The following is a 27,389-nucleotide window of genomic DNA, read 5'->3' as shown; positions in this document are numbered from 1 at the left end:
TTTTTACTAAGCAATGTTTTAGTTTCCTAATAGTTTACCATAAAACTCTTATCAAAATAAAGATGAAACTTCAAAGTCCAAGTAACTTAGACTAGGCTACTCGCTAACTTTCCTTTTATGTACACACAAACACCTATTTCAACAAGTCCACAGGTACACTTTAGTTCAAGACATGTCTACAACAGACCAATTAAAATCTGTCTAATCATGATAGAATTTCCTTTCTCCCCAAAATATATTAGTATTTGTAATAATTCACATTACCAGTTCAACTGCAACACTAAGCTCCGTATTAACCCCCAAAATGCGAGTTGTCCACTTATTGAAAGATAAAGGAGAATGACTTGCCAGACAGCATGCGATAAACCTTTACATACTCCTACTTAAATACTAACGACTTTCATCATAGTACAAAATATTTCATATTTATGTATTTTTGGTATTCAATAACAGGCTCCTTACAAAGATATCCCTCATTATTTTTGAGTCGAGCTTGTTCTTATGAATAAATTACAATTACTTGACAGAAGCCATTTTGTAATGATGCATTCGACTGTGCTTCAACCCTGGCCATGTTTTTAAGGGTTGCCAATCATTGTACTATTGATGTACAAGATTTTTACTTAGATACTGGCTTAGATATAAGTGACATTCAGATGCCTGTGCCATTTGCATTCACACAAGCAGCGAATTCTCTTTTTGGCATATGGAATTTAGGCTTAACTCTTTTACCCACAATGGACGTACAGGTACGTTTCACAAAACGCATCCCTTTACCCCATGGACGTACTGGTACGTCCATGCAAAAAACTCCATTTACATTTTTTTTTTTTTTTGCATATTTTTGATAACTGAGAACTTCAGGCATTTTCCAAAAGAATGAGACCAACCTGACCTCTCTGACGAAAATTAAGGCTGTTGGAGCAATTTAGAAAATATATATTGCAAAATGTGCTTGGGGAAAAAAAAAAAAAAAAAAGCGCCTGGGGGTTAAGGGTTGGAAAGTTCCAAATAGTTTGGGGGTAAAAGGGTTAATACCAAGAGATTCCTTCCCTGTACAACAATGAACAACCCAAGCAGGTTATATAAACTTAAGAATCTTCAACGGAACTTTTCTCAAATCAGGAAAACCAGACATGAAAATCTACAGAGGTGTAAGAACGTTGACTTATTTCAGGAACTTTTATTTTATCAATCTAAACAAAAAATCAAACGCAAAAATCTTAGAAACATAATGCTTCAATTCGAATTAAAAATTTTTTTTGGATTTTTATTTTTGAAAATGCAAAACTTTAAGTGATGCCGACATACACACAAATGCAAGGCATCTGTGTGAAGTCTCCACTATACTAAAATAAGATAAAAGGTATTATTCTAAAATCAATTAACAGGATTAAGCAAGGTTAGTCATTAAATACAAAAATAGACGAAGTTAAATATATACATTCACAATTCATAGAATATTTTGCAATGATTACTATATATGAGTGGAATAGTTTATGCAAAATCACACATTTAATTTGCAATAATACCAGCATTAAGACATAGTACTATCATTCGTGCGTAAAACTGGCAATTTACTGGTACTGCGACAAAAAATTAATTTAAAAATACAAAACAGGATTTATGGGAACCACAAAACTTTGTTACTCAATATTGGAAACAATGTCGTCTTAAACTTTACCTTTGATAGGGAATATAACAGATTTATGAGATGCACTTGAAGAAATTTTCTTGATAAGACACATACAATTTATGATCCATAACCAATTAACTTCATGAACAATACAATCGGTGAATTCATACAATTGGGTAAGCTTGCTTTTATAACAGTTAATAATGTATTTGTCCCATTTGTTGATAAATTCCAAATATATGCACGGTAAAAACTAACAAATATTTGCAAAACTAATATAAACAAATCGAGCACAGTATATAACTATCAAACAAGTATAAGGTTGGTACAGTATAAAGACTAAGGTATATAATCAAATGCAATAACCTCTTAGACTACAAAGGTTTGAGGATCAGAATGCATCAAAATCTTAAAAATTACTTTAAGAAAAAAATTCAGCAAACTTTACTTTCTCCAATTTGGATAAGTTCTAACTTTAAATTCTAGCGGGACTAGGTAAAAAACTAGGATGACTAGAACACTTCTATCAACGCTTTTGAGATTTGGTGCCGTTAAGGCACACGATTTCATGAAGAACACCAGCTTTACTTTAAAGATCAAACAAAGCTAAAGCTCAAACGTTATTTCTTAAGCTTCCATGTCACCAACTTAATAATCTATATATAAAAATGCTAATGTAAACCACACTACACATTGCTCATTATGTTACGCCACACTACACATTACTCATTATGTTACGCAGCACCGAAGTATAAGGCAATCATGTGAGGAATTCATAACATGTAGAAAATGAATATAACTGGAACCGACTAGCAGACATATATAAAATAGTTTACAAATCTAGCTATGGTTAGCAGTGATGGAGAAATATTTAAAATTACTATTACTACACGCAATTCATCTATCTCGACAGACGCCGTGATACTTCCTTTGTCACTGAAGAAACTCGAGATGAATGTGTAATTCAAATTAATCAAGGAGTTAAATAGGAAAAATTCAAGCTGGCGATCCTTCATCTGCCGTAGTTGAATGGTCTAAGGACTGTAATGAATTTCCACCAAAAAATGGCTTCTTACTTGCTAAATCTGAAATATATCAATATCATAAATTTATTTTCGACTTAAAAGTTTTACTTTATAAATTATAGCAAAAATATTTTGAATATACTGTAATGCAGTATGTACGTACTACTTGAACCTCATTTTGTAAACTTGAGAATTACCATAAATAACAGCAACAATATACTAGTTAAAATTGAAATCAACAGCTATAAGATATTTAGAGCCTTTGACTTTAGAATTTTGACATCTTGTATTCTCAATCTATTTGAATTTAGCTTTACTAGGATGTTCCATTTACTAATGTTCGGCACATTTACTGGGATGTTTCATTTGCTAATGTTTGGCAGATTTACTGATGTTTCATTTACTAATGTTCGGCACATTTACTGGGATGTTTCATTTGCTAATGTTTGGCAGATTTACTGAGGTTTCATTTACTAATGTTCGCCACATTTACTGGGATGTTTCATTTGCTAATGTTTGGCAGATTTACTGAGGTTTCATTTACTAATGTTCGGCACATTTACTGGGATGTTTCATTTGCTAATGTTTGGCAGATTTACTGATGTCTCATTTACTAATGTTCGGCACATTTAGTGGGATGTTTCATTTGCTAATGTTCAGCAGATATCTGTACTTCTATAAAACTTGATCATCAACCCTTACTAAAAATTGGCAATCCCCTTCCAAATTCCGAGAAGATATATCAGTCTCAATTACGTTGCTCTTTTGGGTCCACTTATCCGCAACAAAAATTGACGATTTCTCTTCTGGCTTTTCCCTTTACATTGTACAGTATTCGATTGTGCTAAATTTTTCCCTTACCCTTACCCTACTTGTGGTGCATCTCAGGAATCTGCTCTTCCCATATTGGAATGAAGACCTATCAAGGCTTTATATATTTCAACAAAAGAAACTGGCATCACTGAAATAGGTCATGTCCTCCTCTTAATTTGTTTTGAATCTTTTACAAAAATCCACTAGCAGTTCAAGAAAACTTCAGAATACTAATATTGTAGTAAAAAATACTAATATTGTAGTAAAAAACTTTACCAGAAACTGTAGCCTACAGATTCTTTTTAGATATGAAAGGGGAAAATATGAAAAAAAAAAGTGCTAAGCATAAAATACTGGACAACAAACTCAAAGTAAAACAATTAAAAGGTCTTTCACAACCCGAGTTCAAAATATCAACATGCACAAGGTGAAAAGGTTCAGCCAAACCTAAAATAAAAATCAAACACTCTGGTAAACCATAAACTTCCTGAAGGTTTATATACAATCTTAAGACAACAGTACTAAATAAAAATAAACTAATCTCCAGTTTTATTCAATCAAACACAGTAGTTATATTATAAATTACCTTAGTTTTCTTTCACTACCTAAGTTTTCATGAGGTCATCATATTAGCTATATACAGATATATTTTTTCAAGAAAACTGAATAGTCTTAAGACGTTGAAATTAAATATGTAAGCAATCTACGGTCAGTCAAAGTCAGATAGCTAAGTAGAAAGAAGTTGAAAGGAACAGTTGAAAAGAAGGCAAAAAAGAGCAGTTGAGGCTCTAACAATTGTTGCAGAGAACATGTAGTACCAATGCCAATTGATTGATATATTTAAATTTTTCAGGCATCCTGGTACCAATGCCAATGTACTAAACAATGCAAAGTGTGAAACCTCTTTAAGGAATCCAGGACAATCAACCAGAGCCATAAAGTCCACTTTCCTCTTGGTGAGACTTTAGCTATGGTAAGCAGCTCTTCTAGGAGAAGGACACTCCAAAATCAAACCTTTGTTCTCTAGTCTTGGGTAGTGCCATAGCCTCTCTACCATGGTCTTACACTGTCTCTTGGGTTAGAGTTCTCTTGCTTGAGGGTACACTCAGGCACACTATTCTAACTAATGTTTTGTTTTGTTTTGTTAATGTTTTTATAGTTTATATAAGACTTATATATTTTAATGTTACTCTTCTTAAAATATTTTACTTTTCAAGGTTTCCTTTCCTCACTGGGCTATAGCATCCTCCTTTTCCAACTAGGGTTCTAGCCTAGCAAGTAGTAATAATAATAATAATGAAGACTAACAAAAACAACAAGGAATAAGGCTACAAGAGAAATGATCTATCAAGGAATAAACTGAAAATATGTCCATCTAGAAAAGGGTCTTCACAGAAGACTAGAACTATGCAAAAACACTATAAAAACACTAAATATTAAATCTAAAATACATTAAAGCTTTATTTTATGTAATATCGTATCCATTAGAGTTAATAACCCATTACAGTCGCCCCCATATATTTATCTCTGCTTCACTATTTTAATGATTAATAAAATTTATCAATAACAGGTTTTTAGGCAACAATTCTTACTGGCTGTGGAATATCTAAATTTAAAACTGTAGACTGCAATACAATGCCTTTCTTACTTGAATTCTGTTACTTAGGAGAAGGCCGATCTCAAACCATCTAGGACTGGCTACTTGAAAAACAAATTATTTCTTCTGAAGCCACTGTTTATTGTTGATCCCTTTATCTACTGTATTTAAAGATTTTCCTGTCATTTAAAAAGGAAAACACCAATGGAATAAGCAACTGTTCATTTCTAGGCAATTTCCCCAAAAATACATAGGGAAAGGTGTGGCCTAATCACGAGGGAACCCAAAGACCCAACTCTTACGATGTTTACTGTTATTTCATTGTCATATCGCATGACAAGATTAATCATCATTCTTCAAATACCATTTTTTTGAAGTAGGGCTGTTACAGGATTTACACATACTGTACATATACTAATCTCATAATTTGGATTTTTCCTAGCTGCGCAATCCCCGAGTTATTTATATGGGGTTACAGTACTGCTAATCGTGTTTTCTACGAACAGTTAATAAAAAATTTGATTTGATTACACCTTGCTTCGAGCTGGGTAAACATAGCGCATGTACAATGAGCAAGCAGGAGCTCACAGCACCTCTTCACAACACTCACTTGGTCAAAGGAGAGTGTTGAGGCAGCACCTTTGATAAATGACAGGTTTGTATAACTAAGAAAAATACAAATTGTATAAAATTTGTAGTCTATTCCAACATGGATATAAAATTTCTTTATCATTTATATGGGAGTCTTCCTCAGGGAGAAGGAAGTCTCTGGGAAATTAAGAGGTAAACCCTTCCTCTCTGGAAGATCTAATAAGTAATAGCAAGAGATCAACTTAAATCATGAAGGATAGTGTAGCGGCTCGTAAAGAGGAAAGGGCAAACTTCCAGTTTCCGAGAGATAAAACCTTCACTGATACAATTACTAATACAGTGATACCTCGGTAGTCGAACGACTCTATACTCGAACAATTCGGAGTTCGACCAAAATTTTCGAGAAATTTTTGCTGCGGTGCTCGACCAAAAATTCGGTACTCGACCAGCCGAACACGTGACGACCGCATGGGCTTTGTGATGATCGCGCCATCTCTCGGCCACTCTCGCTTGTTCGGGAAGCATCAGTTCTCTCGAGAGCGTCACTCAGACAACGCGCGATCAGCATTCGTTGTGATTTAGTGATTTTCAGTGCTTTTAATTGCTTTTTTAGCTTTCATAATGAGTCCCAAGAAAGTAATGAGTGTTAAGGGGAAGGAGAAGAGGAAAACAGTGCGAACAACGATCGAGTTGAAGAAGGAAATTATAGCGAAATATGAGAATGGTGTACGAGTGTCCGATTTAGCGGTAGAATACGGAATGGCGAAGTCGACCATTTCTACGTTTTTAAAGCATAAAGAAATGATTAAGAAGGCGAATGTTGCAACGGGAGTTACGGCGGTAACTAAGCAAAGGCCACAAGTGATTGAGGAGATGGAAAAGTTGCTTTTAATATTTATTAAAGAAAAACAGTTGGCCGGGGAAAGTGTTAGTGAAGCGTTCATTTGTGAAAAAGCGTTGCATATCTATGAAGAATTAGTGAAGAAAAGTCCGAGTACCAGTGAAAGTGATTCATTTACATTTAAAGCGAGCAGGGGTTGGTTTGAAAAGTTTCGTAATAGAACAGGTATTCGTAATAGAACAGGTATTCATCATTTTCGAAGAATACTGCAGAGGAGGAAGAAACAATTAACAATAGACCAGTTTTTCACAAAAGAAAAGAAAGCTGCTACATCAAAGCCTGTTTCTCCTCCAAAGAAGAGACAAAGAAGAGAAGAAACCCCTGAAATAGATCTGCCCACCCTTTCATTGGAGAGAGAAACAACTCCTGAAGGAGAACTACCCCGCCACATCATGGAAGGGGACTCTCCTTCCAAGCAGTAACCTCCCCCTTCCATCCTCTCCACATCCATCCCTGTATGCCATCGAACCGCTGCTCAAAGGTATGTTCACTACAGTACAGAAAATGGTTTAAAATTGTTTTATTTTAGTACAGTAAATGGTTTAAAATTGTTTTATAGGATTTTCTGACCAATTTCATACACATTTAGATAATTATTGTTGTTTAGGTACACGTTTTATTAATATTTTGGGCCTGTTCGAGTGCTTGGGAACGGAATAGAATATATACCATTATTTCTTATGGGGAAAAAAAATTCGGTACTCGAACAAATCGGAGGTCGAACACGGATCTCGAACGGATTATGGTCGAGTACCGAGGTATCACTGTAATAGAAAGTGATCAAAGAAAACTGCCAGGGAATGGAGTAGCCTGTTCATAACGAGGCAAGGCTGTTCGTTCAGTTCACAACAGGTAATCTTCGCCAGGGGTGAAGTGGTATGAACATCAAGTGTTACAGAATAAGGACAATTTTTTAGCAAATTAATAAATACTAAAGAAATTGAGCACACTTCCTTGAATTGGAATGAAAAACCCCAAAGTAGGCTTCAAGTCTAATCAAGATCATTATGCGCCTTGGCGATCTTTCTAGTCAAGAATGTCCGAGTAAGGAGGCCTGGGGATGGAACTGGCATGAGTCCTGTGAGATCTGCCAGTTAGGTCATAGCTGTGCTGTCACCACAACACCCATTGAGACGATGTCAAAAGGCTTGAAGGTTCCCTTTTAAGGTACAATAAATGTTCAATGACGAGTTTCTTTTCCATTCACCAGTTGAAGATTTTTACCAATGTGCGGTTTTGTGGAACGCGAGGTTACGGCAAACCCACATGCATCATGTACTCAAGGGGAAGTTTATAGTGACATTTCCCTGAGGATATAAAGGCTCATATGACAGTCTTTATAAAAGACGGAGCTCAGAAAAAATTACATCAAGAGCTTAAATGCTTGTAAACACCTTTATTTTGAGGACATGTATAGTAGAGTAGTATTGCAGAACATTAAGGTTGCAAGCAAACCCATGTAGATCATAAGCTCATGGGGGGGTCCCTAGCAATACATGTCTAAGATGTGTAGGTATTTCTGATTTTGTTATATTTGGGGAAAAAATGGTGGCCCCGATTACCTTCTTGTGGAGCGGTCAGAGCTTTTGGACAAATAAGTGTGATGCAATACATCCCAACTATTTGTTTTAACAGAAACTAGCACTGCCCTATGGAATAAAACTAGTTGTTCGTATGATCAGGAATCTGAAGGACAATATCGTTAAATTGTTACCTTGGATCTTCCTAGCATGAGGCTGGATTATTCACTGGGACACACAGGACAAGGTGGTTCACAGTTAATGAAGAGTCACTAAAATGACCATGAATTAAATAAAAAAAAGTCAAGAGAACTAAACACTAAAAGGGTAAACTACTGTAGATTAATGCGAAAGGCTTGATAGTAATGAGAAAACCTCTTCAATTACTGACCAGTAGTGTTAAGGGACGCTGTTAACAAGCCTCTCTTTGCTCTTTGCGTATGCGCCGAGTTTACCCAACAAGAAGCATGGTGCAAGTAAACCAAATTTTTGATTGGCCGGTTGTAGAAACATGATTAGCAGTTAGTGCATATAAAAGACTTGGAAGTTTGTATCCTCGTAGGAATAAATATACTATAAAAGATATAGTGCGTAATACGAAGACTATTTCATACATCATTGACTCTACCCTTATACTAATACTAATGTACAAGACGAGGCATACTATCAACTCCAAAAAGATTCCTTACCTTTTATAACCATCAAAATGCGCTTACGATGTCCAAAGATCTTTATTCCTAATTCTTTAAGATCCGTACTATCCAAGGTCATGAACATGTTGAGGTCAACATCTTGGGCAGCAAACACATCTAAAAAACAAAAACAAAACATGAAACAGTAAATGCATCAAGAAAATGAAAGCCATAAAGAAGTAATGTACAGTGCTTTTAGAACACCTTAACCCTTTTACCCCCAAAGGACGTACTGGTACGTTTCACAAAAGCCATCCTTTTATCCCCATGGACGTACCGGTACGTCCTTGCAAAAAAATGCTATAAAACTTTTTTTTCATATTTTCTATAATGTTTTGAGAAAATTCAGGCATTTTCCAAGAGAATGAGACCAACCTGACCCTCTATGACAAAAAATAAGGCTGTTAGAGCAATTTAAAAAAAATATACTGCAAAATGTGCTGAGAAAAAAAAACCCCTGGGGGTTAAGGGTTGGAAATTTCCAAATAGCCTGGGGGTAAAAGGGTTAAGAGCCCAATATATCTTATAAATTACCAAATCTTATCTAGCTATTATGTAAAGCCCTGTCCACACGATCAAGAATACCCAATGGGCAAAGTGATACCAGACCACAATAGTTAGTGAAAATGAGGGTTAATGACGTCAGAAGAGGGAAAACCACAGTCAGGGATCTGGCATCATACAGTGTTGCCAGATCCTTGCCTTTAGTTTTCTCGCTTCCGACGTCATCAAAACTCATTTTCACTAACTATTGTGGTCTGGTATCACTGTTTGCCTGTCTGGTTAGCACGATCGTGTGGACAGGGCCTTATGAAAATAAAGAATGTCATAACGGCTCGAATCATATGCACAAAATGTAGCTTATTGATTAAGACATATGCATTAGGGACAGGCAAATAAATTTCCCCCTGCCCGTCAAAAAAAAAAAAAAAAAAAAAAAAAAAAAAAAATATAAACACAACCTGCTGACAGGAGTGAATAAACCCTTAATACAGCTTCCCACTTTCAGTTTAGGCTTAAAGATGTTTTGATATTAGTGAGAGACAATGTATCACCATGCTTAAACTGTGTATTGTAATCATACACTGTTTGATAAATATGAATCTTTAAAGGTTAAAGGTGTCTGGTTTCAGTTCCAATTCCATCAGAATACATGCTCACCATAATGTCAGCCGGGCAAGACCAACATCCCCCTGTGATGCCCTACCACAGCAGTGGCCTCCCCAGTAAACAGCTTAAACTCACGGTCCTAGACAGGGATCGATCTCTCACCACGCGAATGCTAGGCAAATACGTTACCACTGTACTAGAGACTAATAATAACCCATCCCTTAAAGTAGTTTTATGCTAAGTTAAAGCATTCAATTAGGTATATAAATTCAGTTCTGATGTAAACAAGGAAACATGATAAAAACATCTAATGTACCAGTAGCATTTGCAAGGTTACCTATACTGTACAGTGGATTTACACAATGGAGTGAATCAAATTTTAAATTGACTTTGTAGCTAGCAAGGAAACCCTTAGTACTGTATTCTAAATTATACTTAAGGCTAGAGTACAATACTTTGTCAAAATATAAATAGAAAGCATTACAGATGGTTTATATGTGGAATACAGTACTTTACTGTACTTGAAAAGAAACCAAGTTTATAATATTTGTAATCACTAAAAAATTTATAGAACAAAAAACCTTATAAGTAAGTTTTTCTTTTAAGTTTATAATCGTCGTCGTCGGCGCCCACTCGTGTCCGAGTATTGGGTTCTGTCGTTAGCCATCAGCCTCCTATCAGAAGAAGGGTAGAGGAAACGACAGAATGCCAGTAGCTGGGTATATTGTTTTGGGTGGTCGTGGCTTTGCAACGGCCACGCACACACACTTGGCCCACATCGTTTTATAATAGATGTATTCAAAATTGCGATAAAGCAAGGAAAAGTGATTGTAGGTACTTTTGCCTACATTTTCAGCAGTCACAAAAAATTAGTGCCAAGAACTCACCAATGTACTGTTCCAGTTGTATGTCGGTCAGTATAGATGTGATATCCAACTGGCCGGTGGTGTTTGCCTTGTTAGAGCGAGGTAAAATGCAGTCCATGATGTTGCTGGCAGAAAAATTGACTGGTGGCCTTTGCAAGGTTAACCCCGTCTCGGTAGTGCGTACATTTTCAGGTATCTGTTATCAAGAGGTTTTTGTTAAAACATTACAAGTAAGTTTTTTTGGGCACCATCTCTGTAACGTACACTCTTATCAGTACAAGATTCTCCTATAGTGTATTACACACTGTATGTTAATTTGTAATTGTATCAAAAACCACTCATTGTAAAGAATAAAGGCCCTTATCCCTGTACCAAGAGGCAAATCTCTATAACCCAGAAATTAATACGAACCAAAGTGAAAAAAGCTCTGCTTACCCTCTCCCCATACAAAAACTCCCCTGCTTTTTCCATACCTCTCCTTTCTCCCCTCACCTGCTCTCCCTGTTAATATTAGGCAGTATTTAGTGGGTTAATTATCGTAGTGTAGGCAATGGCAGCGAGTAGCTAGGTTAGATTAGGAGTTGGCCCACCCTAGGTAACCCAGAATTGCACCTGTTAGTAATCTAACCCTCACAAAAAAGGGAGGGCTGATTCTATATGGCTGATGTCAAGTCCAAATGATTGTGAATTAGTTGACTAAAAACTAAATAAAATAGTCACTTACCAACAATCATAGTGGCTATCATTCTACTACTCCATCATACATTCTGATATCTTCCACTATCAACCATTGAAAGTACCACAAAAAGAAAGAAAAAGAGAGAGAGAGAGAGAGAGAGAGAGAGAGAGAGAGAGAGAGAGAGAGAGAGAGAGAGAGAGAGAGAGAGAGAGAGAGAGAGAGAGAGAGAGAGAGAGAGAGAGGTGCTTTTTCAACAGTTATGTTTGTATCCATTGCTGGGTTACCAAGGTTTACCTTTGCATACAGGGAAAAGTGTCTCCTTTACCATTAGTGGTTCATGATCAAATAATTACCACAATGGGTGTAACACACCATAGCAAAATGTCATACTGATACGAGAATTTGTTACAGAGCTATTGCCCAAAAACATGCTTGCACTGTGTGAAACCCACAGTATATTAATAATAAACATGAGAACAAAATGATAAAATCAAAACAAAATATTAAAGTCTTAATGCTGGTTTTCTTAAAAATTATAATTTCAGGTCATTTTCATTGCCTAAAAATTAATTTCTATTACTGTACACTCCCTTAGTCTTCCGACATTTTAAAACTATTTAAATGAACAAATAAGACGTGAATTAGAACAGACAAAGCCACTACCATTCATAATATTTAGGTATCAAAATAAAAAAAAACAAACCTGAGACAGTTGGGATGAGTATGACAGATCATGGAGGCCTTGGCTGCTTGAGAAATTCAATATTTCTCCAGATGGTGCTTGCCAACCATCCCATTTCTCCAATTCTTTCTGTGCCTACAGGAGGAGCCGGAACGTTAATATTTATAATACGTGAAACCATTAGTGGAAGTTACTGTAGGCTACGCAATCATAATCAAGGAGCTTCAAACCTAAGGATTAAATTTTAATTGTGTTCGGAAATGTGATCTAAGGGGTCCGTTTGTCCCCTGCAAGCAAATCTAAGACCTATTGAGTTTTTACCCTATAGAAATAAATTTATAAAACAGAATTCCCCCCATAAAAAAACTGCACATCCAAACAAAAAATATTACTGGTTATGAAACAGGATTCCACATAAAAAAAAAAACCACATCCAAACAAAAAATATTACTGGTTATGAAACAGGATTCCCCATAAAAAAAAAACTGCACATCCAAACAAAAAATAATACTGGTTATGAAACAGGATTCCCCATAAAAAAAACTGCACATCCAAACAAAAAATAATACTGGTTATGAAACAGGATTCCCCATAAAAAAAACCACATCCAAACAAAAAAAAAAAAACGGTAACTGAATACTTACGTTGTTCTGAAGCCACCTCTCTTGCATCTTCTGGCGGATCATGTAATCTGGCATACTCTTACTGAAGCCATATCCCGACCAATTTGATGTTGGAGTTCGTGGACCAGCAGAATGCACTTGTTCTTTCATAGCTGAAAATAATTTTTCCTCTTTAATAGCAGTTGTTGGAAAACTACTTTTGGTGATAACTTTATACATTTAAATCCTACGTCATGAGGAATATAAATGGTTTCCAAAATCTCTGCCTCTTTAGTAGATACAGAGCTGATGATAACCCTAATAAGCTTGGCACGAGTGTTACTTGGTGATCATCAATGAGAATGTCTGAAAACTGTTCTAGAATTATAACACTTCATAATGTAACTTGTGGAGTGACAATTTATCAGCAATGAATAATAGTTATATTGTATTACACAAAGTTTCTTTACCAAGCGATTAGATTCGATATAAAGATTAAATATTTCTTCAACAAAAGTTATGAATTCAATATATTAGGAGGTTATACAGTCAGCCATGTCTCAGGATTGTAGATAAAAGCTGGAAGGAATGTAGAGAGTAGAGGTCCCCTTTTTGTTTTTGTTTCATTTGTTGATGTCGGCTACCCCCCAAAATTGGGGGAAGTGCCTTGGTATGTATGTATGTATGTATGTATGTACATTCAGCCATCAAGTCATATGCAGTAATCTTTAAAGGATCTATAATGAATTTAAAGTTCTGATTTACACAAACCAGTAACCAGTGGTGTATTTGAGTGTCCGTCCATAGCTGTAAATTTTAACTTTTCTAATTAGATAAAATATTTTACTGCAAATGGTTAAACCGTACACCTGACATAGTTATCCTACTTTCGATACTATAGTTAAAGTACTACAGCCTTTAACCATAGTAACAATCAACAATGGAGATCAGGGTATACAGATAATTGAAACATTACCCTGTGATCATGAAAGTCATTAGAAACCAGTACACCTGACAAATAGCTATCCTACTTTGGATAGTATAGTTAAAGTACTACAGCCTTTAACCCTAGTAACAATCGACAATCGAGATCAGGGTATACAGATAATTAAAACATTACCCTGTGTTATGAGTCATTGAAAACCAGTAACCTATATAGATTTAGTAATATATTGTGTTATGAGTCATTGGAAACCAGTAACCTATATCTAGTAATATAAAAATTCATCAAGAAACACAATTATGCATCCGAGAGAAGAGTTGGTAGCATATAGAATTACTGCTGGGGGAAAAAAAAAAAAAATAGGTTCACGAGTTTCTTTTGAAGAAATCCTCTTACTATCATTAAAAAAAACTAGTCTTGAGGGTACACTCGGGCACACTATTCTGTCTAACTTCTCTTCCTCTTGTTTTGTTAAACTTCTTATAGTTTATATGGGAAATATTTATTATAATGTTTTTCCTGTTCTTAAAATATTTTATTTTTCCTCGTTTCCTTTCCTCACTGGGCTATTTTCCCTGTTGGGGCCCCTGGACTTATAGCATCCTGCCTTTCCAACTAGGGTTGTAGCTTAGCATTTAATAATAATAATAATAATGAGAATGAGTGGATTAACAACACTTTAAACTTATTACAGTACCTTTGCATGTATGACTGATGCCTAATATATAAAATTAACTTGACTAACTTGACTATATAAAATCAAACTAACTAGGAACCATTTGTGTCCTTTTCATTCTCATTTCTTAGACAAACAGTTATTCAAGTGATCAGTACATACATAGATATACCAAGGCACTTCCCCCCCAATTTTGGGGGGTAGCCGACATCAAACAGGAAACAAAAAAAGGGAACCTCTCCTCTCTACGTTCCTCCTAGCCTGACAAGGTGAGAGCCTTCATTTGCACATCTAACCTTTGCATGTATGACTGATGCCTAATATATAAAATTAACTTTACTAAGACTATATATAATCAAACTGACTAAACCATTTGTGTCCTTTTCATTCTCATTTCTTAGACAAACAGTTATTCAAGGGATCAGTACATACAGAGATATACCAAGGAACTTCCCCCCAATTTTGGGGCGTAGCCGACATCAAACAAAAGAAACAAAAAAAGGGGACCTCTCCTCTCTACGTTCCTCCTAGCCTGACAAGGTGAGAGCCTTCATTTGCACATCTACGCAGTATACCACAAGAACTTTCGGCAGTTTTCATGAAAATTTTGAATCCATTCCCTTTATTCTAATATTTTGGTGTTAACCAATGCCATAGTGCCACATATTCAGCCGATTTACAAAAATCTAATTTCTGGGCTCAACCTGTCGCACTCCGTGAAATGCTCCTTATAGCACCATCTCAAAGGTATAAATACTGCTAAATATACCAGAGAAAGAAGTTGCATGGAATGCTAGGAATTTATCCACTTCGCTCACCCCTAAAGGGTGTCGGTATTAAAACTGGGGCGAGTGATACCACTACCAGAGATCCCTTTCCAATTAAGACTTAACCCTCCTCAAAATCCCGTTACTACGAGGTGCACTAATATCCAAGCAGGATGGCCAGAGGGAGTTTTTGGTCTACGATGATACTGCATCCCTTAAGACAATCATTTATTTGAATTAAAAGACATCCTATGTCATGGGTTATCTAGTAGCTAATACCAGTCTTCTGAAAGCATTTCTGTATCTAAAAAAGGGGACTGAAAACTACAAAGGTAAGAAATTTCAAATGTCTACTAAACTAAAATTAAAAGTCTACTAGACTACAAATTAAATGTCTACTAGGCTACAAATTAAAAGTCTGCTAAGCTACAAATTAAAAGTCTGCTAGGCTACAAATTAAACGTCTACTAGACTAGAAATTAAAAGTCTACTAGACAAGAAATTAAAAGTCTACTAGACTAAAATCAAAAGTTTATGACAAATTAAAAGTTTACTAGACTAAAATCAAAAGTGTATGACTAATTAAAAGTTTACTAGACTAAAATCAAAAGTGTATGACTAATTAAAAGTTTACTAGACTAAAATCAAAAGTGTATGACTAATTAAAAGTTTACTAGACTAAAATCAAAAGTGTATGACTAATTAAAAGTTTACTAGACTAAAATCAAAAGTGTATGACTAATTAAAAGTTTACTATACTAAAATCAAAAGTGTATGACTAATTAAAAGTTTACTAGACTAAAATCAAAAGTGTATGACTAATTAAAAGTCTACTAAACTAAAACCAAACGTTTATGACTAGAAATTAAAAGTCTACTAGACTAAAATCAAAAGTTTATGACTAATTAAAAGTCTACTAGACTAAAACCAAACGTTTATGACTAGAAATTAAAAGTCTACTAGACTAAAACCAAACGTTTATGACTAGAAATTAAAAGTCTACTAGACTAAAACCAAACGTTTATGACTAGAAATTAAAAGTCTACTAGACTAAAACCAAACGTTTATGACTAGAAATTAAAAGTCTACTAGACTAAAACCAAACGTTTATGACTAGAAATTAAAAGTCTACGAGACTAAAATCAAAAGTTTATGTTCAGAAAGTATAATCACTTTACTGAAACTAGGAAGAGAATTTTAAAATCATTAAGTTATACAGTACTACCGAGTACATGATACAAGAAACAAAATCCAAGAATTAGGACCACATCATACCCCTGGCAGCCTGAAGCTTTTTAGAACTATAATCAGTAAATGGATTCAACTTTTGATGCTCCAGTTCCAATCTCTTCTTTTCACAGCCTGGAGCACGACGTTCAATATCTGTCATCATCACTGACAGAGCTGAAAAGGATTATTCATTACATATGGAACTAGAAACCGAGCTTTAAAAAATCTAACTACATTCTCTTCCTTATGAATCCAGTCTGAAAAACAGAAGCTATTATTTACAAGCCTAAATTTAAAGGATATTCAAAAATGGCTTTGTGAAATTTCACAAAAAATTGAGAACAGGAAATGGAGTAATTTATGATTCAAAATCTGTTGATAAATGTTAACGTAAAACCTGGCATTAAACAGTTTAAAGTACAACAATACAACATTGAAAAGAAATCAAACCACACCATAAATTATATATTAAAGATTATACTTAAAACTCTAAAACTCTTCTAACAACAGTACTCATATCAAGACCTAACAATCAACAGACAGACTGGCAGCCAAGAGAAGTGTTCAAACGAACATGTTACCAATTGTGATTGTGGAATACAGGGTCATATAAAAAATGATGGGGCATATGAATTACTGAATGTCTACCGGAGACCAACTATTGCATTGGGCCCCCGGAGACCCAAAAAGAGAAAAAAATCAGCTTGACCAAATGTAGATATGTGCTCCACATAATGTATTTCAGGGTAGCGTATACATCACACTTATTAAGAAGTAGTCCAAGCCAGACAAAATCTTGGCTACATTATCTAACTATAAGAGAAAAATTCTAGGCGAGATTCTTGATAGCAAATTTACTTATAAGAAACACATTCAATCTGTCAATTGCATAAATAACAGCTTAATGAGTCAAGATTTTTGGTGATCAATATATTCTAAAGAAGCGTTTTAATTCTTTCACTTTGCCTTGTTTATTCTTCTCCTGTCTGGTCTTCAGCAACTAAATCTCTTAATTTGTTGGACAAGAACTTTTAGTCCTAAAATTTCTTGTTCCTGATCTAGATATTAATCTCTGGCATAGTCTTTCTGTTATTTATGTATGTTGCATAAGATTTTTCATAACTCCTGGCCATCCTTTGCACTCACATCTTTTCAGACAGTACAGAACCATACTACTCTTATTACTAGGTATAGTATGCAGTTAATTCTAATAGTCTTGCTTTCCCAATCATAAGGCTCAACGACTCAATACTACACAGTATTCAAGAAGTTTCATTCCAGCTACAATATGACCAAATTGTGGAATAATTTTCCTAATCAGGCAGTTGAATTGTTGGAACTAAAAAAGTTCAAACTTGCAGTGAATTTTTTTTTCATGTAGAACAAGCTGACAAATGAAAGATATATTTAAATGCTATCAGTTATAGAGTTTTCAAAATATTTTATTTTAATTATTCATTACCTCTCTTGCAGTTCATTTATTTATTTCCTCACCGGGCTATTTTACACTGTTGGACACCTTGGACATAGTACCCTGCTTTCCCAAGAAGGGTTGTAGTTTAGCTAGTAATATTTTCAAGCACTGTTTTGTTTGGTACAATTTATAATATACAACCAAAGTTGATTTTCTTTTCTTGAGTCTGGCTGGCCTCAATCTTTGGTTAAAATGTTTGGCAAGTGGAATAATATACCAATTAAATCTTACCTTTCATTTAAAAATATAAGTTTTTCAATTGCATTTTGTTTTATTAATATCAATTTTCCCACACTAAGGGTAGGGGGTCAACTTTAAGGCATGTCTGGCAGACAATGTAGCAAATAATGTCTGGCATTGGCCATTCTCAATTCAGATATGTGTAGAAGTATATAAAAATTTGTTTCAAGTTGTACCAAGAATGTTTAGTCTTGCCCATTTTTTTGTTTTTGGCATACTTAATGCAGCAATCAGTATATCTGGCAAGGGTCACTTTATACTTTGCAAGATGAAATCTTTCATTCTAAAGTACAGTAGCTTAATTCAGTATCTTTAATGTTTTTAATTTTTCCAGAGCAGAAGGTGGAGTCAACTTTTGGGCGTGTATGGCATGTATAATGTAGCAGATATTTTGTCTGGCATTGTCATTCTGAACTCCCTGAGGTCCCCAGAGACTCAACACAGCAGGTGGTCCCGGCAGACAACCAGTTGTTCTTATGTCTTATCATTTTCTACGTGACCCTGTGTTCCACAATTGGTACTACGTTCGTTTGCTTAAACTCCACCTGACTGCTGCTCTAATACGCGAGTTCAATAAACAGCACACTTTAAAAACTGAAAAAAGGCTATGATAAATAAATGAATGATTGAATGGAAATTGAGATGTGTGGTATCTTACAAGGCTACTTATCCAAGAAGAATATACCAACCTTTCATACCAATTTTTGAAGAATCAAAATCGCCAAACAGCAATGACCCTTGGCTTGTCATTAACTGGTCGGGAGAAGCATCTCTAGGAGACTGAACAGGAGAAGAGTCAGAGCTTACAGTGCTAGTGCTGGTGGCCCTGTTCCCACAAGATGCGTCACCTGCGATAAAGAGTTTCTAGTCATTAAAATATCAAGTCAGAGTTCATTACAAATAGATTTAACAGTGTTTGAGTTCATTACAAATAGATTTAACAGTGTGAGTTCATCACAAATAGATTTAACAGTGTTTGAGTTCATCACAAATAGATTTAACAGTGTTTGAGTTCATCACAAATAGATTTAACAGTGTTTGAGTTCATCACAAATAGATTTAACAGTGTTTGAGTTCATCACAAATAGATTTAACAGTGTTTGAGTTCATCACAAATAGATTTAACAGTGTTTGAGTTCATCACAAATAGATTTAACAGTGTTTGAGTTCATCACAAATAGATTTACCAGTTGTGTTTTAGAATGATAATGCCCTTAGTACATCAATATACTTGTATTTTATACTCTATTCAAAATTCTAAATTGTTGAAATCTAATGGATTCTATGTAACCGACTGATGTGTATTCACAGCTTAACTACACTATAGTCCATTTCTTTTATCGAGGCAGATTTGCACCGACTTGCAGCAGTGCCCTTTTAGCTCGTTAAAGTTTCCTGATCGCTGATTGGTTAGAATTATCTCGTCCAACCAATCAGCGATCGGGGAACTTTTCCGAGCTAAAAGGGCACCGCTGCGAGTCTGTGCAAAAATGCATCGCTAAAAGAAATTGACTATAGAAAGTGTTCCTGAATGATAGTGCCATTAATACACCAATATAATCTAACTTTTAAATACATTCCATTATCTTAAACTATCGAAATTTAATCTATTCAATGCATCTGACTCCTGTGTATTCATAGGACTTCTACAACTAACGACACTTTAATCTTAATTATTCAATGAAAGCAGAATGAATCAAGAAGAACCAAGTAATAACTAACATGCTACTGTTTCGATGTTACCTATATTATAATCACCATGTTTCTTTGTAACATGTACAATACAATGTACAAACTATAATGAACTTTCATATACAGTAATTGATGAAACCAATCCCACTGTATCAGGGGGAATCTATATAAATGATCTTTTAACTACATTACTTCATACAATGCTATCAAATCTTATTGAAAAGTAAAAGGCACACCTTACAATCATCAAATGAAATTAATATGCTCCTGCTATAATAAATCTATTTTTGCAATCGTGAAATATTTTAGTTTCCTTACCCATGCTAGCAACTGTTACCGATGGTATAACTGAATTAATGTTTAGTCTGCTATAATAAATCTATTTTAGCAATCGTGAAATATTTTAGTTTCCTTACCCATGCTAGCAACTGTTACCGATGGTATAACTGAATTAATGTTTAGTCTGCTATAATAAATCTATTTTTGCAATTGTGAAATATTTTAGTTTCCTTACCCATGCTAGCAACTGTTACCGATGGTATAACTGAATTAATGTTTAGTCTGCTATAATAAATCTATTTTTGCAATTGTGAAATATTTTAGTTTCCTTACCCATGCTAGCAACTGTTACCGATGGTATAACTGAATTAATGTTTAGTCTGCTATAATAAATCTATTTTAGCAATCGTGAAATATTTTAGTTTCCTTACCCATGCTAGCAACTGTTACCGATGGTATAACTGAATTAATGTTTAGTCTGCTATAATAAATCTATTTTTGCAATTGTGAAATATTTTAGTTTCCTTACCCATGCTAGCAACTGTTACTGATGGTATAACTGAATTAATGTTTAGTCTGCTATAATAAATCTATTTTTGCAATTGTGAAATATTTTAGTTTCCTTACCCATGCTAGCAACTGTTACCGATGGTATAACTGAATTAATGTTTAGTCTGCTATAATAAATCTATTTTTGCAATTGTGAAATATTTTAGTTTCCTTACCCATGCTAGCAACTGTTACTGATGGTATAACTGAATTAATGTTTAGTCCGGACGTGTTACCACCACCCGATGTCTTTGGAACAAGGCAGTTAAAGTTTTCAAGATTTCCAGACAGCGGCAGGCAGTTATTAGCGTACAAACTGGCTGTGGGGACAAAAAAAAAAAAAATTATTTCCTGTAAAAAATAAAAAATTATTTCCTGTATAAAAAAAAAAAAAAAAAAAAAAAAAAATTAAGGGATTTTGACAAAGGAAAAATCTATTTCTGGGCGAGGAACCTGCGTCGCTCCGTGAAATGCTCCTTAAAGCACCATTTCTAAGATATAAATACTGCTAAATATACCAGAGAAAAAAGTTGCATGGAATGCCAGGAATATACCCAGCTCGCTCACCCCTATAGGGTGTCTGTATAAAAACTAATACAGTGAACCCTCGCTACTTCGCGGTTCGACCATCGCGGATTCACCACTTCGCGGATTTTTTCATAACCCATATATATATATACATATTGGTAATAACAAAATCAACATACTGTACTGAATAATCAATATAATCGATGCAAAAACTAACCTATACACAGATGTGTACAGTAAATGCGTTTGTTTCTTCATTATGATCAGAGAAACAAACAAAACATTGGTTGCCATTTTTTATCGTGCTTTTTGGCGTGTTTAGGAAACGCATGATATAAAATCGCCTTTAATATTTGTGCCTGTTTTAGTTTAGGGTACTGTAGTACATGCATTAAGTGTTCTGTACATTAAAGGGTAGTTTGTTAACAGTACTACGTACAAGGGAAGGTTTTAAGTCTGAATATACATGTTAAATAAATAGGTAAATATGGTGTCACTACTTCGCGGATTTTCACCTATCGCGGCCGGGTCTGGAACCTATCTACCGCGATAAACGAGGGTTCACTGTAGCTAAACATTACAAACAGCAACCACTTTAATTAAATTATATAAGATATAATTCAATATAAAATATAATCAAGTATCAGAAGAAGGAAAATGTTGTATATAAGAGCCAGAAGGTTCGCACTCACAGCCAGAGTCGAGAACAAGTGGGGTGTACGGTGACCGAGGAAGGTACGAAGGCGCCTGGTTGTTAGCGAGAGGAAGTCCTCCATCCCAGCGAGTACTGGATTGTCCTTGAGAGTGAGACAGAAGAGTGTTCGGAGATTCGCTGCCACTTAGCCACTGACCAATATTCAGATCTGAAATTGATGCCTAAATGTAGAGGGGGTCGTTTGAACTGCTGTACTCTTACCTACTGAGTCAATAAAACGAGCATGTCAAAGTTAGTACGTTAACTTACTACCAATTCCGTACAAAGGATCGGCTTCAGGAATTATATAGGAAGAAGGAATGCGTGCTTTAGGAGGCTCTTTCTCTGCCCTTGAAATTAGGCGCCAAGCTTCATAGATATTATCTGTAAATAGTTAAAAATTACTTATATCAGTGAATAGTGAATTCCAGGACACCATCAGTAAAGGTATTTTGCAGTTTTTAAATGAAATATAATTTAAATGAAAAAACTTAAACCCTTTCCTGCTTAAAAGATTACAAAGCCATGCAATTAACCCTTTTACCCCCAGGCTATTTGGAAATTTCCAACCCTTAACCCCCAGGGGGTTATTTTTTTCCCAGCACATTTTGCATTATATTTTTTTTAAATTGCTCTAACAGCCTTAATTTTTGCCATAGAGAGGTCAGGTTGGTCTCATTCTCTTGGAAAATGCCTGAATTTTCTCAAAAAATTATCAAAAATATGAAAAAAAAAAAATAGCATTTTTTTGCAAGGACGTACCGGTACGTCCATGGGGGTAAAGGGATGGCTTTTGTGAAACGTACCAGTACGTTCTTTGGGGGTAAAAGGGTTAAAGAACATGAACACTGATCAATACATTCCACATTTTAAAGTTTTATGCATCCAAAACTTAAAATTATCTTAAACGATCATTTCATGAATCTACAAGTTTGTAATATCTACTTAAGCATCATGCAACAAAATTCTTTTAAAGAAAAAATATTTGGCTTTGTAAACAGATTCCCTTCTATTCTCATACATCATTGGCATTTGGCTTAAGGTCTGGTTTTCGATGCCTAAATGGAAGCTAACCAAAGAAATTCTGGTGAAGAATATTTCTCCAAATTAAATATATTCTCAACATGAAAAGATTACCATGCAGCCATTAAAGAAAAGCCATAGCAGCCAGTCACAGTAACCAGAGTAAAAAATTTATCTTCAAAGCAAGCAGCCATGCAATCTTGGACTAAAAGGGTGATACTGTACAATTAATTTTCTTACTGAAGGATGACGCTACATCAATACCTTCATCGACAATCTTTAACGTGACACGCTAGATTACAGTGGTTCCCAACCTGGGGGAAATTTACCCCTGGGGGGAAATTTGAAGCTTCCAGGGGGGAAATAATTACACTACCAACTAACTAAAACAGGCGGAAAATGTCCTCATAGTACGTGCGGCAATTTGTTGTTAGCCATTCAATTGTGATATGATCATATCAGTTCTCACAAACATGATATTCAAGGGGAGAATTGGAGTGTCATGCCCATTTCTGAGGCAGGCGAGTGGGCATGAGGGCTGGGCGGGGCATGAAGGGGGAAATATGGATGGTTGAACTGGGTGCAGAGGGGAAATGACAGAAAAAAGGTTGGGAACCACTGCGCTAGAAACATACCTGCATGTTTTTCAGCACCCTTGATGACTACTAGTCTCCGGCCGTCCAATTTCTTGTTCTTGAGGAAGATATTTACATCCCATGTCTGCATTATTTGCCTTAGTTCATTCGGATCTACATCTTGGTCTGGCATAAGTTCAAACATCAGGACTAGTGGCAAACATCCCTAGAAGAGATAACATGAGCAGTGTGGCATGATGGCAGGATGTCACATTCTCACGGGAAGTATATGGATAAAGGAGTTGTTATATGGGGTCAAGATTTACAAAAATGACAAATTTGGAAGAAAGTTTTATTTTTTTAACGATACAAACCCAGAACTATTTATAGGGGATATTACTTTAGAAGAAGCTGTAAGACAAGCCATAAGACTTTAGCGAGGGATAACTATCTCAACCGCTAGTTAGCGGGAGGGGTGGGGGTGGCCGGCTACCCAGCTCACTCGCACACTTGGCCTGAGCAGTCGCTTTGCTAGCAGGCAGAACTTTCTAAGGGGATAGGGCTGGCGGGTCAATTTGTATAAATAGCTCCAGGTTACGAGAGCCCAAGGGCTAGGCGTGACCGTCGCATAAAACTGTTCTCCGAGACGACAACCCGAGGGTTCAAACAGGCGTCCCCTTACTGCAGGGGGAGGAGCATGCCGAGGGTGGTGATGGGTCAGGAACTTCTCCACCTGACAGACCCCAAAGATTAAAGTCTAGTGGGTTCCTCCAGAGGGGGAGTTTGCCGTCACAAAAAGCTTGTTACAAGCTTTCCCTCACAAATGAGAAGTTCTCTCAAAGGAGGACATCCACTATGACTATGCTTTCCTTACCTTTAGGGGGAGAAGCATAGGCGTACGTCACATGCTGGTCATGGATCAATCTCGCGGACGAGACTTTGCCTTGCCCCAGCCCCAGGGGGAGAAGTGTAGTCTATGGCAATGAGATAGCAGCAGCTGATCTTCATTGAGCTGTCAGCAATTCTACCCAGAAGCCGGAAGGTTGCTAAACAGCTGATGAAGGGAAGCTCTCCCTCAGAGAATATCTGTCCAACACCTGGGAAGGATAACTCTCCCTCGGAAGGGCAAAGTTGTCCAACCCATGGAGGCGGACCTACTGGCAGCGTTCTCTGATTCCTGTCAACAAGCCTTGTTGAAGTTGAAGGTCGGCATCGAGCGCTACCTCCAGCAGGGACCAACTCCTTGTAAGGGAAAGGTATAACCCAACGACTTGATCAAGAGCTGCCACAGGCTGTGACAGGGCAGGTACAGAAGATCCTACAGGAACTAACTGCTCTGCATCGGATGACTTAGCCGAACGAAGAAGAACGGCATCGCTATCCGAGGAAAATATAGAATTAAGAAAAACTCCCTCAGGAGGATAACCTGACCCGTGGACGGGAAAGATGTTCCCAGAGAAAACAAACATAACTGCGAACTCCCTTCGGCGGCAGTTATTGTCGTGAGAAGGAGAGCGGTGGCTTAAGAAATGTAAAACAAAAACTACAAATAATTAATATGCTAACAGAACAACAACTTGGGAGAACGCAACTCTCCAGCGGGAAGGGGATCCCCGAGGAGGAGCGGACAAGCTAAAGACTATGCACTCCCTTTGCCGGCTAAGTAAGGCTGTTGGCCCATCGCCGCATGAAGGAGATTGGAGACGAGAGCTGAAAGTTAAAATACAAACTATTATCATTTCAACTTAATTACTGACGAAACTATTTGGGAGCGCAACCTAACACAAAACGGGAAAGGTGATCTGCCGCTGAGGATCTGCCTGCGATCCACGTAAAGAGGGAGAGATGTGTCGTCAGCGAGGAAGAGTAACACCGAAGTCAAACTCTGGGAAAGCCGTAAGCGGCCTTCCCTCTGAGAAGGAGAATCAACAAAATGTCTACTCCCCTGTGGCGGAGGCTGAGGACTTGGAGAAGGAGAATCAAAACGATGACTTCCCTGCGGCGGAGGCCGAGGCCTCGGAAGGCCACCAGCCTAGGGGTTGTACGACATACAAGGGTGGGGGAAAAATCTTCAGAAGATTCTCCGCCCTTGAGAACCTGCCAAACTACGCTGTCACACAAACAAACATTCACTATAAAGACAAGTTTAAATATACATATATACATATATAAACATTAAGAGTTTTCATATACTGTACAATATATAAAATGAAAACAGTTTAAGAATAAGAACAAAATTCACTGTAACAATCAAATGGCGAGTCAGGTATAAGAAGGGAGAAAGCGGCAACGTCCACTCGCTACCGAGCTAAATAGCAAAGGTGGTGCTCAGCCCAGGTGTGTGAGTAAGTGGAGTAGCCGGCTACCCAACCCCGTCCTCTCTCTAACTAGCAAGTGGGGTTTTTATCCCCTAGCTAAAATTTTGGTTAGTCTTTCAGCTTGGCAAAAGTAATATCCCTTAAAAGTAGCAAAGGGCTTGTATAGTGTGATGGTGAACAAATATATAATAAAGACTTGGTCTGAGGACCTTGCAATGGAATGACTATTATTCAACACCATATCAAAGGGGTTTAGAGGGAATTCAGTGTGGTTGGTCAGCAAAATGCATTCAGAAGTAGACAAAAAGTAAAAAGAGAAGTATCGCTCCCTCAGTACATTGCTGAATTTTCCTATGTTTCATATAAATCTATGTCACCTCTTTAAATTGTGGATTTCTGACAACAGTAAATTTTATATCTTACGCTATACTGTAATTTATTTTTGGTAAATCATATCTTAAGTCATATCTGGGGTTATTGTAGCTGAAAACACTCATTTTATGGCTTATAAAATCTAAATCTAAGAAGATAAAATTGCTTTAAATAAAAAAAAAATTCAACTATCACAGGAGGAGAGGGGGAGACCTGGACAGACTGGCAATAACCAGGGGATTAATGAATATAACATCAATATAAAAATAAAGACAACTATCAATTTTACTTGGGAAGCCATATGTATGCAAAGAACTGTTACAAGTTTCTTATCAACCATTTTAAATCAATCAGTTGCAAATTGCAAGTGATTACTAAGATTGCTAATATTTATAAAGTGGTTAAGTACTTTATGTCAAGATGTTTTGCATTAAAATTGCTAAAGAAAAGCATTGCTATTGTCTGGCTAAACTGCAATACTTATCAAGATTTTACAGTGCAGTACCTATTTTGCATGTTTCTAGGAGATGACATTAGGTAACTTTTATCATACTTGGGTTATGAGTTATCAAAGATGTATGATTGATTTAAAGTTTTCAGGCATCCTGACATCTAAGGTCATTGATGCCGGCAAAGATGTATGAGCACAGTAATACTACACTGAGTTTAACCTGAAAAGTTCTTTAATCATAACCTCATGATAGTAATTTGAAGTGTATGTATAATTTTTCTAAAATATATCTATTGATCATACGATATGTTAACCCTTTTACCCCCAAGCTATTTGGAACTTTCCAACCCTTAACCCCCAGGTGTTTTTTTTTTTAAGCACATTTTGCACTAAATATTTTTTTAATTGCTCTAACAGCCTTAATTATCGTCATAGAGGGGTTAGGTTGGTCTCATATTGTAAAAGGCCTGAAGTTTCTCGAATTTATCAAAAATATGCAAAAAAATGTAAATAGTTTTTTGCAAGGACATACCGGTACGTCCATGGGGGTAAAGGGATGAGTTTTGCGAGACATACCAGTACGTCCTTTGGGGGTAAAAGGGTTAATCATAACCTCAAGATAGTAATTTGAAGTGTATGTATAACTTTTCTAAAATATCTCTATCAATCATACAATATGTTAAAATAAAACTAACTTGACTGGCATCAGCAGTATTCTCTAGCGCACAAACCTCTATAAGTACCTGTACATACGACAAAATATTTAAATATGACAAAGGTTTCACCATATGCTCTTCCAAACTAAGCATCATTTTACACTCCAGGTCACACTGACTATTCCATCAGTTTATACCTCGACTCCTA

At 36.1% G+C, this 27,389-nt stretch overlaps 1 protein-coding gene across 3 annotated transcripts in view; it reads right to left on the bottom strand.

The window, feature by feature from the left end:
* Nucleotides 1-1,168: 1,168 nt before the first annotated feature.
* LOC137628712 (protein bicaudal C homolog 1-like) overlaps nt 1,169-27,389 on the bottom strand; it is a 45,603-nt gene continuing 19,382 nt past the window's right edge. For 2 of the 3 annotated variants that reach the window (XM_068359862.1, XM_068359864.1), the window contains 11 exons: nt 23,445-23,610; nt 22,057-22,170; nt 21,785-21,955; nt 20,741-20,884; nt 18,734-18,892; nt 16,376-16,504; nt 12,757-12,887; nt 12,134-12,247; nt 10,773-10,947; nt 8,773-8,892; nt 1,169-2,721 (listed from right to left, as the gene is read on the bottom strand). In XM_068359862.1, coding sequence (XP_068215963.1) covers nt 2,633-2,721; nt 8,773-8,892; nt 10,773-10,947; nt 12,134-12,247; nt 12,757-12,887; nt 16,376-16,504; nt 18,734-18,892; nt 20,741-20,884; nt 21,785-21,955; nt 22,057-22,170; nt 23,445-23,610 — 1,512 coding nt within the window. In that variant the 3' untranslated portion in view covers nt 1,169-2,632. The remainder of the gene's footprint in view (nt 2,722-8,772; nt 8,893-10,772; nt 10,948-12,133; nt 12,248-12,756; nt 12,888-16,375; nt 16,505-18,733; nt 18,893-20,740; nt 20,885-21,784; nt 21,956-22,056; nt 22,171-23,444; nt 23,611-27,389) is intronic. The other variant, XM_068359863.1, reaches the window with a different exon arrangement.

The sequence above is a fragment of the Palaemon carinicauda genome, chromosome 36, assembly GCF_036898095.1.
Source record: "Palaemon carinicauda isolate YSFRI2023 chromosome 36, ASM3689809v2, whole genome shotgun sequence".
NCBI classification, from domain to species: Eukaryota; Metazoa; Arthropoda; class Malacostraca; order Decapoda; family Palaemonidae; genus Palaemon; species Palaemon carinicauda.
The sequence above is the reverse complement of the archived record's forward strand: the minus strand, read 5'-3'. Positions and strand labels throughout refer to the sequence as shown.